Raw genomic sequence first — 12,172 nt, 5'->3', positions numbered from 1 at the left:
GATCAACGTGTAACATCTACATCATCCTTTAAGTCATGTCATCATCATTTGAAACATATGGTTTAAAAATACGATGCAAACAGCGCCATCTATACGTAACAATCGGTATTCGGTGATAGAGTCAAAGATAGTCATAGGTATATAAAATGAATGAGATTTATTTATTTATATAGAGCTTGGAGAATTAATTTACAATAGCGTGTGATCATTTGAGGCACCGTTCGAAGTATGAGGAACCGACGTAACCGCCGCGCATCGCTCGCTGGACGTGCTGTTCGAAGAGTCGTCGGTTACTTTGTAATTCGTCGGCTGCTTCTTTGTTTAATGGGTCTTCGGGGTTGGGCTCCTGGAAAAAAAAACTTTATCATTTATACAAAGTGAGAATTGATCTCAAAATTTTTAAGCTAATTATAAATTTATTAGGGTGAGGTAATTATATTCTACGCGTTACATTTTATAATGTCGTTAAAATTATTTCAGTCGTATTATAATAACTACTATCTGGAACTCATCATTATCAGTAGATCATGATAAAAGAAAAAGTGAGCATGTATGCATATTATGTCTATGTGAGCGGAATGCTTATCTCGATAATTTTCTGTTCTAGTTCTTAGTTCTTACTTCGATCAGGTTCATATCTTAATTTAAAAGTATGTATATATTTTTAATATTAAATTATACGTCAGATCCACACATTAACTGTGGTAACTTTGACCGATCGGTTTTAGCGTCAAATTAAGTACATCGAAAAAGGCCACATCTTTTTAGATATAGATGTTTTATATTTTCGAAAAATTGGAAAAAATATACGTTTTAAGTGTATTGATATCGCTATTAAGTTTATAAGTCTTGCTTAACTGTTATTCACTAGATACGTAATTTTTATGACAGAGTTATTCGGCAATCGTTGTATACTCCCGTCATAAATAATTAAATAGATTTTAGTGTACTGTCAAATATAGTAGAACGAATCAAAGACAATGAGATTTAGAAAAGATAATTGTACTACTTTTTAGCATTTCGATATATTCCTAACATTAAGGTATACTCAATTTTAAATATGAGTCAAACAAGTATTAAAATGACACAGAACTCATATTAAAGTTTAACATTTTTTATCTTTATTAAATAAAAGATAGAGTACTATATACGATAAAAGATTCATATGTTCACTATTTATACCTTATATTTCTTTACAATCTTATTAATTACACTAAAATGTCAGAGGTCTTTTAACAAATTTTAATATATTTTATAAAGTTTAGAGTCAAACGAATCATCTACCTAAATATATTATTTCACAGAAACGAACATGGTCCCAACAAGGACTTATTGACTTTGCGGAGTCGGAAACTTGGCGTTATAAGCTTATCCTTACTCCTCGTGTACATACAATGATCATCATTGATTTTGTCAAAGTGATTGATGTTACTGTGAATATATATAACATTGTTGTTAATATATTGTGACGCAACCGGGTTTTCTTACTTTGTGTAAAACATCTCGAGTCTCTAGTTCCGAGTATAAATAGAGCGGACGGATATATTTTGTAAAATAAAAACAAATTTAATATCTGTAATGTTACCCCAAAGTAATATGATATAATACTATGCAATTTATCATTATTAAAAGAAAATGAGAATGCCGCTATTTAAATTCAATTTTGCAGGTTTTTATGGCAAATAATATCGTAAAAATATCATCATTGTTGGTTGTATCAATTGTATAGTATACACATTAATATACCTACTTAGTACGATTGGTCAAAAATGCGCAAAAAATACTTAAGATAAAATATACTGAATTTTTGAGGGTTGATTTGCGTGATTTAACCTATGTGCTTCTCCGGGATTCAAACTATCTCCATACTAAATTTCATGTAAATCGGTTCAGCGAATTAAGCGTGCAGAGTTAACAGACAGTTACTTTCGCATTTATAATATTAGCAAAGATTAGTGTAATAAAACCTATTTTATAATAACTATATTCATTATGTTGTTCAATTTACTATCCACATAACCCACAAATTAAAATCAATAGGTTATTTTCAAAATACATAGGTAGTAGTAGGATTGTTTATTTTATTAATATTTCAGTACATATAAGTAAATTATTTTTTTTATAATAATCCACCTATGTATAAAACGATTATTTTCGATTCGATTCATTTGCCGCGAATACGTTCGATCACATCAAAAAATGCAATAAAATGCATATTTATGAAACATGACAATGTGTTTAAAAAAAAAAAGAATACATCTTGGGTAATAAAATGTATGTCGTGTATAATTTATGTAATGTAAGTCATAAATAAGACAATAAAATAAATTTAGACAGCCTTTTTTTTACGCATTTTTAAGTTACATTTTACGTTATCTCCAACTGTCACATTCGAAGGCAACTGTCAAAAAGTGAATAACTAGGTGCACTGGGGTATATTACGAATATATGCCCTCTCGACACAAATAAAAAAAGAAGGGTATATTACTTTCTTTTTCTAATAAACTAATATTAAATAATATAAAAAAAGAAATACATAATTTACTCGTATTAATGGGGTGCAAAATATTGAAAAGAAATAATATCATCCAAATCGGTCTTTTATGATGCACTAACTATTTTTACAAAGTCCCATAAGATATGAGAATAAATATATATAAAATTCAATATGTCATTGTCAACAATATCTTTAAAATAAAACTTAAAAATGGAGGCAAAACAATCCTAGTTTTTTTATAGCCTTTTTTATTTTAAAGGTATTACTAATATATTGTTTCCGTTCCAGTTGAGTGATAAGCTATTTGTAGTAGCTACGACAATAGCACATGGGCTCAGAAACAAACAAAAAGCAATACTTTCACTCATCTCTCAGTTTCGTCGTATGGTCATTATTCTCATTTTTCTGTCAGTGTGAAATGTTGTTGTACGTACATTCTCGATTCTAATCGATTTTGAGAACAGAAATGATAATCTTCACTATGGGATGTTTTTCGACAGGTAAATATGTTTTTGTTTCTGTTTGGTATTTTTTGTTCAGGATAACATTACTTATTTATTTAGGTTCCTAAGTGAGTCTAACATTACAGAAAAATGGATTAATGCATAAAAATGATAGTTAATGACTTTATTGTTTTGGTTCATTCAATTCATTGTAAAGAAGACAGTTTTAAGGAAAGAAACAAGATTCGATTACTGATGCCAATAGCCATATCAATTATTGTATTGTATAAAATAAATTATATCTATTTAGCCTCCATTGCACATGATAAGGAATTCCCATCACTAAAGCCCTCTTGTGATGTCAGTGTGTGTAAAAATTATGAAAACTATACTTTGTTATTTTTAGTAAATATTTATACAATCTTTGTATTAAGAGTTATCCACTGTTATTATCTTATTATTCATTAATTTTGGACATTTTTATAATATGTATCTACATTTATTAAAATTTTATGTAATAAATACAATTTTATGTATATTTTTGTATTTGTTATTTGTGATTTTTATTGTATTTGTATTTTGTTATTTATGTATGTTCAATATCATAACATTTTAAAGTTTTTTATATATAATTATTTGTGATTATAGTTTTAAAATGATATTTTCTTTTAGTTTAATAAACACGGAAACAATAATTAAGTCACATTTTGTAAGAAACTACAATGATCTACATATTTTTTATTGCGGATATAAATTCAAGAGATTCTATGACTAATTTATAATTATCTTCAAGTGTTATATAAAAACTTTTTCATGCATACATGACTCACTATTATTCATTTAATAAAAGTATTTACATATTTGTTAGGCAAGAACTACAAAATAATAATGCATACTTTTCTTATAATAATAATAGTAATATAGTATTCATATAATTAAACATTATACTTACCAAGAATAAATATTGGAGACCATAAACTATAGAATTAACTGTGAGCACAGGTTTCCAGTCTTCTCTGAGTATATTCAAACACACATTCCCCTCCAAATCTATATTAGGATGATACACAGCCGTTTCACATTTTACTTTTGGAGGTTCATGTGGATAGTTTGGTCCTACCTGAAATTTATAAATATATTAGTTTTTGAGTAATGTTTAGGCCATAAAAAATATCTTTTTTCTGTCATTATCACAACTTTTATCTTAGGTTAATAGTTACATAAAAGAGCTTTTCATATTATTACAATCATTAGAAAATAGTCTTCCTTTCAACTTTGCTCTTAACATATTTTAATACAGATCCTGTGTTATCCCATCTAGGCTAACATGATATTAAATTTTATTACATTTGGTTCTGTAATGTACTCAAAATGAGATAATACAAAGATAAATTTCAAAATTTCAAATTTCTAATATTAGTCAGACATCATTTATCTTGTAATATAATAAAGTTAATTCAGTTTATCTTGTATCTTAACTTAGAATGTACTACTAATTTAATAAACTATTTTTGTTCTTGTTAATGTTAATTATTAATAAATATTAAAAATAAATCATACATTATAAATTTAAACAGTCAGTTAAATGTCATTGATTAAATTAGGTTATAAATAATATAAAAAAGTTACTGAGAGTGCAAAGGGTCTTTTGTAAAAATGAATGTGTTGTACTTTTTTATGAACTTAATGCTTTTAACATTACAATATATTTTATGAGATAGTATATAAATTACTATGGAAACAGCAAACATAAAAATTAAATATACTATACTGATGTAATTGAAGGAAATAATAAATTTTTAAGCTGTCTTATAATGTACACAGTACATCCTTTTTTTACATATGACCACAAGCACCAACAGCGAGATACTTGATAAATATATCAAAAAAGATTTGTAGTTAATTTATAAGAATTCTATACAGATCTGTAATCATAAAAAAGTATAGTAATCAGAATAAAGCATTATTATATTTTACCTTAAAACTAAATACAAATCTTCCTCCTCTATAAAAACCTTCATCTGGACATATTATCAATTTGAAGTTAAGTAAATCGTCTGAATCTGGAAATTCTGTGTTACAAGTTTTAGGTAGATTCAGTTCATTCAAATCTGTAAGTGAAAAGGCGATAATTAATATTTTTATTTAAAATACATTTTATGACAATATTAAAAATATGTATCCCACCTAACAATATCATTACTTAGAGTAAACGGGAAAAGATTATAACGACGAATATTTATACCAAATAATACGGCAGTTTTATATTTTTTACCTTTTGTGATTCGCAATTGTGCTGCTGATGCTTTCTTTTGTGATCCACCTGCCCTAGCAGAGCCTTCTTCATCTTTTTTTTGTTGTTTTAATGAAAAAAGTTTAATCATTGTCCTAATTCGATCCAAAGAAATTAGAAATTGATTTCGACAAGAATTATTTTGACAGATAACTATACTTCACTCAAACTTGAAACTTCAAATTAAGGGAGAAGTCAGAAGTGTGGCTCGATTAAAAAAGTTTTAAGTCAATGCTAAAAAGTATAATGTTAGAGCCTCGTTTTTTTATAATAACCACAATTAATATATATATTCTATAAAAAAATATTTATTTATTATCGCTAGACCTACTAATTTTTTTTTATTAATCAAACTGTCTTACAAAAAGCAAATAATGATTAATGTGTGTACGAATTAGTCGCCATGGTAAGGTTAAAAAATCTTAAATGTAAATAGGTCAATATGATTTTGTTATAATTATAAAATGTCATAGATCACTTCCAATAGATTCCGCATAAAAGACGACAATTGCGACATTGATGTCTGTAAAACAACAATGCATTTGCACTGATATAACAAATGAATGTTGTGTTTTATATTTCAAATTAATTGTCTCAGTGCTTAAAGCTTACTGTTACCCGTAAAAACACACAAAAATATTTTTAATCGCTCATTAAAGCACAGCTAAATAATAATAATAATTTAAATAGCAAAAAAAAAATGGTTTCCTAAGCTAACTTAACATAAACATTGCCCTTTTTATTTAAACTAAATTTTATACATGGCTTAGAATTTGACAATGTAAATAATATTTCTAATTTTTAGTCTGTCAAACATTACTACACACTACACAGCAGCTTGCAAGTTATATCTTTAGTATCTACTATCCACTACAAATACCAAATATGATATGCGGTGCTTTACTTCAATTAAGTGTAAAAGATCAATAAATGTCAAAATAGATTTTGCCTACTAAAGCGTAGGCTTGTCATCGTATGTAGTTTATAACTAAAATATACTTTATTTTAAAATGGCTAGTGAGGATGTTATCGAATTAGGCTCATCGGACGATGAAAGCCAGCCTGCACCAAAGAAGGTCGGGATTTAATAATCTATAGGACTTCGTAATATTTATGTTGCCATTTTTCATTTGTAATTTATTGTGATCGTTTTATATTTCAGAAAAAACCGATGCCTAATGCTATGGTTCATATACCGACAAAGCTTCCAGGAGTTACTATAAAACCGGCTAAATTCAATTTAGTTCCTGCACCAAGGATTTCAAGTAATCCTTCTAAACCTTTTAATGTACCCAAGGGAATTCTATCAAAGCCAATCATGATTGGCAAAAGTAACATTAGCTTTGATCGCAATATTAATAAACATAAGCCCACACCTGCAATACGTGTGCCTATTTTGAAAAATAATCCTAAAGTGGCAAGAACTGTTACATCAAATCCAAGCAGAAATTTAATTAATCCAATAAGTATTGCAAAAAATTTGAAAAAACCTGAACTTGTAATAAAGAAATTGGCACTAAATAGAAAACCAAAAAGTTCTGCAGGAATACAAGGGCCAAGGCTTTTGAATAATTTGCCTCCAGGCATAACTATCAAACCTTTAGCTCATGCTGGTGCATCTGGGTTTAATAAACCCTGTAATGCTAGTTCTCTTAAAAACTCTGTTGGTGAAGTATTAACTGTAGAAATAGATGATGAGGAGGCAATTGAGTCATCAATAGGTAGTCCGCAATGGTACCTGAGACCTGAAGAACAAGTAGATAATAATTTACCTAAAGAACATGATGACCAAATTCATATTCCTTATGATAATATTGAGCCATCACTGGAAGAACAAAATAATAAAGAACCAGAAACTAAAAACTTTGTGGAAATAACCATAGAAGATAGTCCTGTAAAACATTTGCAGTTGAGAGAAAGAAATGAAATAGGGAAAGAGCTTGCTATAACCATTGAAGACAGTCCAGTCAAACTTATTGAGAATAAGGAAATAGATAGTGACGGCGAATCAGGACAGGATAGAGTACCACAGAGTAAAAAGAAATTGGAATATCCAAGAAAAAAAGTTAACAAAGATGAACGACAAGTGGTAGAAATTGAAATCGATCTCATGGAAACGGGTCCATTTAAACATAATGATAATGAAGATATAGGTAATGAACAAAAGGAATCAAATTCTTGTGATCAAGATAATTATAAGCCTGATGATGAAAATGTAATTTCTAATAAAGAAGCTTATATTATTAATGATGATTCCAAAGATAATTCACCCCAATGTGGCGATGGTGAATTCCATCCAGTGTACCAAAATTTTATAGATATGTGTTTTGAGCTTGAAAATTCTGAGGATATGAAAAAAATTGTTGACAAGAAAATTAAAGCATATTATAAACAATGTCCAAAGGAATATGTTGAGTCTGAAGAATTCATTGATATGGTTTCCAGTAAAATAGTCTCTATGAGAGCTGCACCGGGAAAAATGTATTTATTTATTAAAGATATAGTTGATGAATTGAATTTGCAAAGGAAAATGACAAAATCTATAGGACCAAAGACAACAGATATTGTACAAGGTAACTAAAAAATGTTGAAGCTATCAATTAATTAAATATTGTAATAATTGTTTAGTTTCGAAGTTCTCTTTCTCTCTTCTATCTCCGTTCATTAAAACTGTGGAGACCATCTCCTTTAATTCTGTTTAGACCTGACTGTGATATAGCTTACAGGGCCGGATCTACCATATGGCTTTTTGGGCTTCAGCCCAGGGCCCCGTGGATTCAAGAGGCCCCCAGCTAAGTCAAGTCAAGTCAAAGTCAAAAATAGACGATGATGCGAAAGAATCCATCATTTTATTAAATTAAACAGATTGTATGGTTTGTAGCTCTGCGAATCCTGCAATTAATAAAACACATTCAATTAATTTATTTCAAGTCTACATTCAGGTGTGTCTTAAGTGGGGGCCCACCTAAGTAGTATTAGCCCAGGGCACCCTAAACTCACGGTCTGGCCCTGAGAGCTTATGGTTATGTAATGTATTTATTGTAACTAAACCTTTGACTAAAACTACTTTTGGCTAAAAATAACACCTTCAGCCAACCTTCGGTTTTGGAAGTTATGACCAAAATTAAAGGTTTATAGTAAAAGCTGAAATAGAACAGACAGTTACTACTGCACAAGAATGCAATGGAAGAGGTAATGCTAGACAGGTGTTGCACTGAATTGGCGACCAGACACCATTATCTTCAAAGTTATTTAAGTTATTTAGTTGGATATTTGTTTGATTATCTAAGGAATGTAGCTTTAATTAATGTAATTTGTTGGTAAAACATTATTATTAATAAATATATTGTACCTTTCATTTTTAATTTGCCAAATTTTCTGAAAAAATGCAATAAATGTTTATAAAACATAATTTATTCACTTTTAGCCATTCTTTGCGAGTTTGTTGTTATGAGTGATAATCTTTTTGTGTTTGTCTGAGTTTTTTAGTACTAAGCTAAATTAATAAGCTTGTATTATATTTATTTAAAGTAAGACTCGAACTTATTTTCAATATAAAAAAAAAATTGTGAATTTTATGCAATTATAATTGTATAATACAGTAATTGTTTATACAAGTATTACATTGAAACTATACATAAATAATAGCTTTTGTTTATTTTACATAAGTATATTGTGTTGGTTTTTAATTTTTTTTTTGTTTTATTCAGATAAAATTATTGATGGTGAGGAAAGTGAATATGACTCCAAGAGACAAAAACAAATAAGAAAATTAGAGAAAACTATTAAGAAATTACACAGAGCTATACAAAAACTGGAAGAACAAGAAGTAGATTTTGAAGATGATGAAGATTCAGTTTATCTATTGACTGAAAGGTAATTTTTCTATTATTTTGCTTTTGTTGTTTTTCGTAGAGATAAAAAAAATAGAAATTTCTAAGTCATCTTTGAATGATGAGTTATATATAAATAAGTATACAATAAGTATTGTTTTATATTTAAGGTATAAAGAAAGAATGGTCCGTGTCCATGCAAAGTTTTGCCAGTTGACAAATACGAAAATGCCATCAGAACCTCGTATAAACTTAGAAGTTAGACCTGGACGACCAGCGGGCCCTGTACGAAAACTTGAAAAGTGGGTAAATAAAAAAGTGCCAATTGGAACACCATTGCCATTTCCTGACTTTCATGATGTTTTGCGGTGTGTCCGGGAGTCTAACGAGGAAGATAATTTGGGTTGGAATGAAGTTGATATAATGGAAGAAGGTATATGTTCTCTATATATAATAATAATTTTATATAGTTAATTTATCTGTTTAAAATTTTCTCTGTGTAGAGCTAAAATAGCTGATAGACACAGTTGGGATAAAAATGGTCTCTTCTTTTTGAAATACTAGCTAACCAACCCAGCTTTGTACTATTGATATTGATTGATTGAGACACTGCACTATTTAATTTGAGATAGAACAGTAAGGGTTACTTTATATATATTTATAATTTTGTTTTAGTTTTAGTTTCATAGTTTTTATGATTACACTTATTTACACATAATAGCATGGCAATAAATGTCAGCTGGACTCTGTAAAACCAGAATTAAATTAATAATAAAAATTGTGAAAGTATAAATGATTTTTAGACAGGCCTTGGACGTTTGTTATACTATGTAAATGCAGGCGAATTACTCTTTTAAAATTTTAAACCTACTATTGGTCGCCTAACATTAGTATGACATTTATAATATTAGAAATAAAATACACATGTATCTTATTCTTAGTCGTCTCACGTACATTATGACATTTTGTAATCACGAGCGTCACTCATACTAATGCACGCCGATAAAATTTGACGTGAGGTGACGTGAGGGGGCGCCATCGTGAATGAGCTCACTACACAAATAAATGTATTACTTGACGTTAATTCAAGCTTGAAATTAAATCATTACTTATTTGTGTAGCTCGCGACTTATTTACGAGATGTGGAAAAAAACTTCAAAGGCGCCGACAAGAAAATGAATGGAGACTGGCTATTTCAAGGATATCCCATGAGGTAGATCCAGCAGGAGAAAATGTTGAACTTCAAAAGAAGTTAGATGAAAACCAATCTCTGGCATCGAAAAAAGAGACAGAGCTTTTGAACAAGTAATTTCAATATTCTATACTAGATTTTATAATTAATAATTCATAATCTAATTTGACTGATAATTTGTTTTTAGGTATGTGGATAGACAGAATCAATTAAAGCTTGTAGCTGAAGAAATTGGAGACAAAGAAGCAGAAGAGTCTCCTGTAGAAAGTGAGGAAGAGGAACTTGTTGAGGATAATAATTCTCTAGTGGACAAACAGAAACGTAAAGAAAGGCTCAAAAGACTACTGCAGGAAAAAAATAGAAAGACAGAAGAAAAAGAAAATGATCCTACAAAAAAAGAAAACCATAATGTTAAAACTAATGAAAAAATGGTGCAATCTAAACAAGTAGAGGGAAATACTAAATTACAAGAGAACAGTCTAAACAAAATAGACGTTTCAGAAATTGACGCTCAGGATACTGAAGCAAGTGATGTAATTGAAAATATTGATGAAAATATAATAACAAGTAAAGAAGAAGATAAAAAAGGCGAAAGTGACGTAAATGAATTTGAATCTGATATAGATGAACTACATCTGTTACAGAAATTGCACTCTGGAAATGAAAGTGATGCATCAACTCTTGGGTCTTCTGATTCTGACACGCCAATAGCTATCTCGGATACTTTAGAATCAGACAGTGATACAGAAAATAAAAAGCATTTAAGTGATGTAATAAGCATTGAAAATTCTAGTTACTCTGAATCTGAAGTTACTGCTGATAGTTTTTCAAAGGAATATGATGTAAAAAAATCCCATGTCGAAAACTTAGTGAGCTCTTCTTTCGAAGTTGAGTACTTCTCAAGAAGCCCTGGGCAGAAAGGAAATGAAAACATAATTGAAAATATACTTCTCGCTTCGTCTGACGACGATAGCTCAAATAAAGATACAAGTTATAATGAAACTTGCATAAATTTAAAAGACGATGATATATCGTTCACAGAAACATCAGTTGTAAAAACAGGACTAACTATTAATAAAAACTTGTTCGAGAACAAATCTATGATAGAAGCACCTGTAGTAAGAACAGGATTAACTATCAATAAAAACTTATTTGAGAACAATAATGCTTTAGAAATTCTAGAAAGTGTCAATACAAATATGTTGATCAATGAACAAGGAGACAAACAAGATACCAACCTTATCATGGATACTATAATGGAAGTTGCTGATGTTGGTGATGATAATAATTCAGGTGAGCGGCCAATAGACGAAGTAGAAAACAGAAGTATATCAGATGATGTTAACTCAGTTGAAAGTCTCGATACCCAAATTGAACAAAACCTAGAAGAAATAAACTTACAAATGGACTGTTATAAAAATATAGAATCATATAGTATAGAGTTATGTGGTGAGAGTATGAATAATGATACACAGAATGATGTCATTGAAGCAAATTGCTCATCTGCCAATATTGAGACTGGTAATGATAATACTATGGAAACGGAATAAAAGCTATATATTTATCAAATTAACAAAACTAACAATTCAGTAATTTAACTGTCTTTATTGCTTATATTCAGTTTTTTAATTTTATGCTGTAAATAAATATTTATGTTATAATTAAATTAGACCTATTTAAATAATATACGGATGGATAAGCAGGATGTAGGTTGAAACAAAATAGGTGTTTTATTCTAAGAATCTTCATATTTTAAGACTTGTATACATAACACTTAACTGTAATAACTCTCGGGTACACTGATTATACCAAGCTGAGCTTAGGTTAACAGTACGTATCTGTCTATACTATTTATATATATTTATTATATTTCTTAATAAACTAGTTAGTAAGGTCTACTCTCGATAAATATCG

General features: G+C 29.1%; 2 protein-coding genes across 2 annotated transcripts; one reads left to right on the top strand and one right to left on the bottom strand.

The window, feature by feature from the left end:
* Positions 1 to 134: 134 nt before the first annotated feature.
* LOC113392379 (NEDD8-conjugating enzyme Ubc12) lies at positions 135 to 5,433 on the bottom strand. The gene is made up of 4 exons (XM_026628786.2): positions 5,216 to 5,433; positions 4,918 to 5,051; positions 3,893 to 4,060; positions 135 to 346 (listed from the first exon to the last, which is right to left on the bottom strand). Exons 1-4 carry the CDS (start codon positions 5,322 to 5,324, stop codon positions 206 to 208), a joined length of 552 nt encoding a protein of 183 aa, XP_026484571.1. The 5' UTR covers positions 5,325 to 5,433; the 3' UTR covers positions 135 to 205.
* A 617-nt stretch (positions 5,434 to 6,050) lies between these two features.
* On the top strand, positions 6,051 to 12,160 carry LOC113392249 (repetitive organellar protein-like). The gene is made up of 6 exons (XM_026628572.2): positions 6,051 to 6,309; positions 6,396 to 7,806; positions 8,944 to 9,109; positions 9,237 to 9,499; positions 10,188 to 10,371; positions 10,446 to 12,160. The coding sequence occupies exons 1-6, from the start codon at positions 6,244 to 6,246 to the stop codon at positions 11,806 to 11,808; spliced, it is 3,453 nt and encodes a 1,150-aa protein (XP_026484357.2). The 5' UTR covers positions 6,051 to 6,243; the 3' UTR covers positions 11,809 to 12,160.
* The last annotated feature ends 12 nt before the right edge of the window (positions 12,161 to 12,172 follow it).

Source organism: Vanessa tameamea, chromosome 5, assembly GCF_037043105.1.
Source record: "Vanessa tameamea isolate UH-Manoa-2023 chromosome 5, ilVanTame1 primary haplotype, whole genome shotgun sequence".
Classification (NCBI taxonomy): Eukaryota; Metazoa; Arthropoda; class Insecta; order Lepidoptera; family Nymphalidae; genus Vanessa; species Vanessa tameamea.
The sequence above is the reverse complement of the archived record's forward strand: the minus strand, read 5'-3'. Positions and strand labels throughout refer to the sequence as shown.

Excerpts from the sequence above, each read along its gene's own strand:
- LOC113392249 (XM_026628572.2), top strand. The coding sequence starts at position 6,244 with ATGGCTAGTGAGGATGTTATCGAATTAGGCTCATCGGACGATGAAAGC. Across the intron at positions 6,310-6,395 it reads GCCAGCCTGCACCAAAGAAG|AAAAAACCGATGCCTAATGC; the intron begins GTCGGGATTTAA and ends TTTATATTTCAG. Across the intron at positions 10,372-10,445 it reads GAGACAGAGCTTTTGAACAA|GTATGTGGATAGACAGAATC; the intron begins GTAATTTCAATA and ends ATTTGTTTTTAG.
- LOC113392379 (XM_026628786.2), bottom strand. The coding sequence starts at position 5,324 with ATGATTAAACTTTTTTCATTAAAACAACAAAAAAAAGATGAAGAAGGC. Across the intron at positions 4,061-4,917 it reads GATTTGTATTTAGTTTTAAG|GTAGGACCAAACTATCCACA; the intron begins GTAAAATATAAT and ends TATAAATTTCAG. Across the intron at positions 347-3,892 it reads GTCTCCAATATTTATTCTTG|GAGCCCAACCCCGAAGACCC; the intron begins GTAAGTATAATG and ends TTTTTTTTCCAG.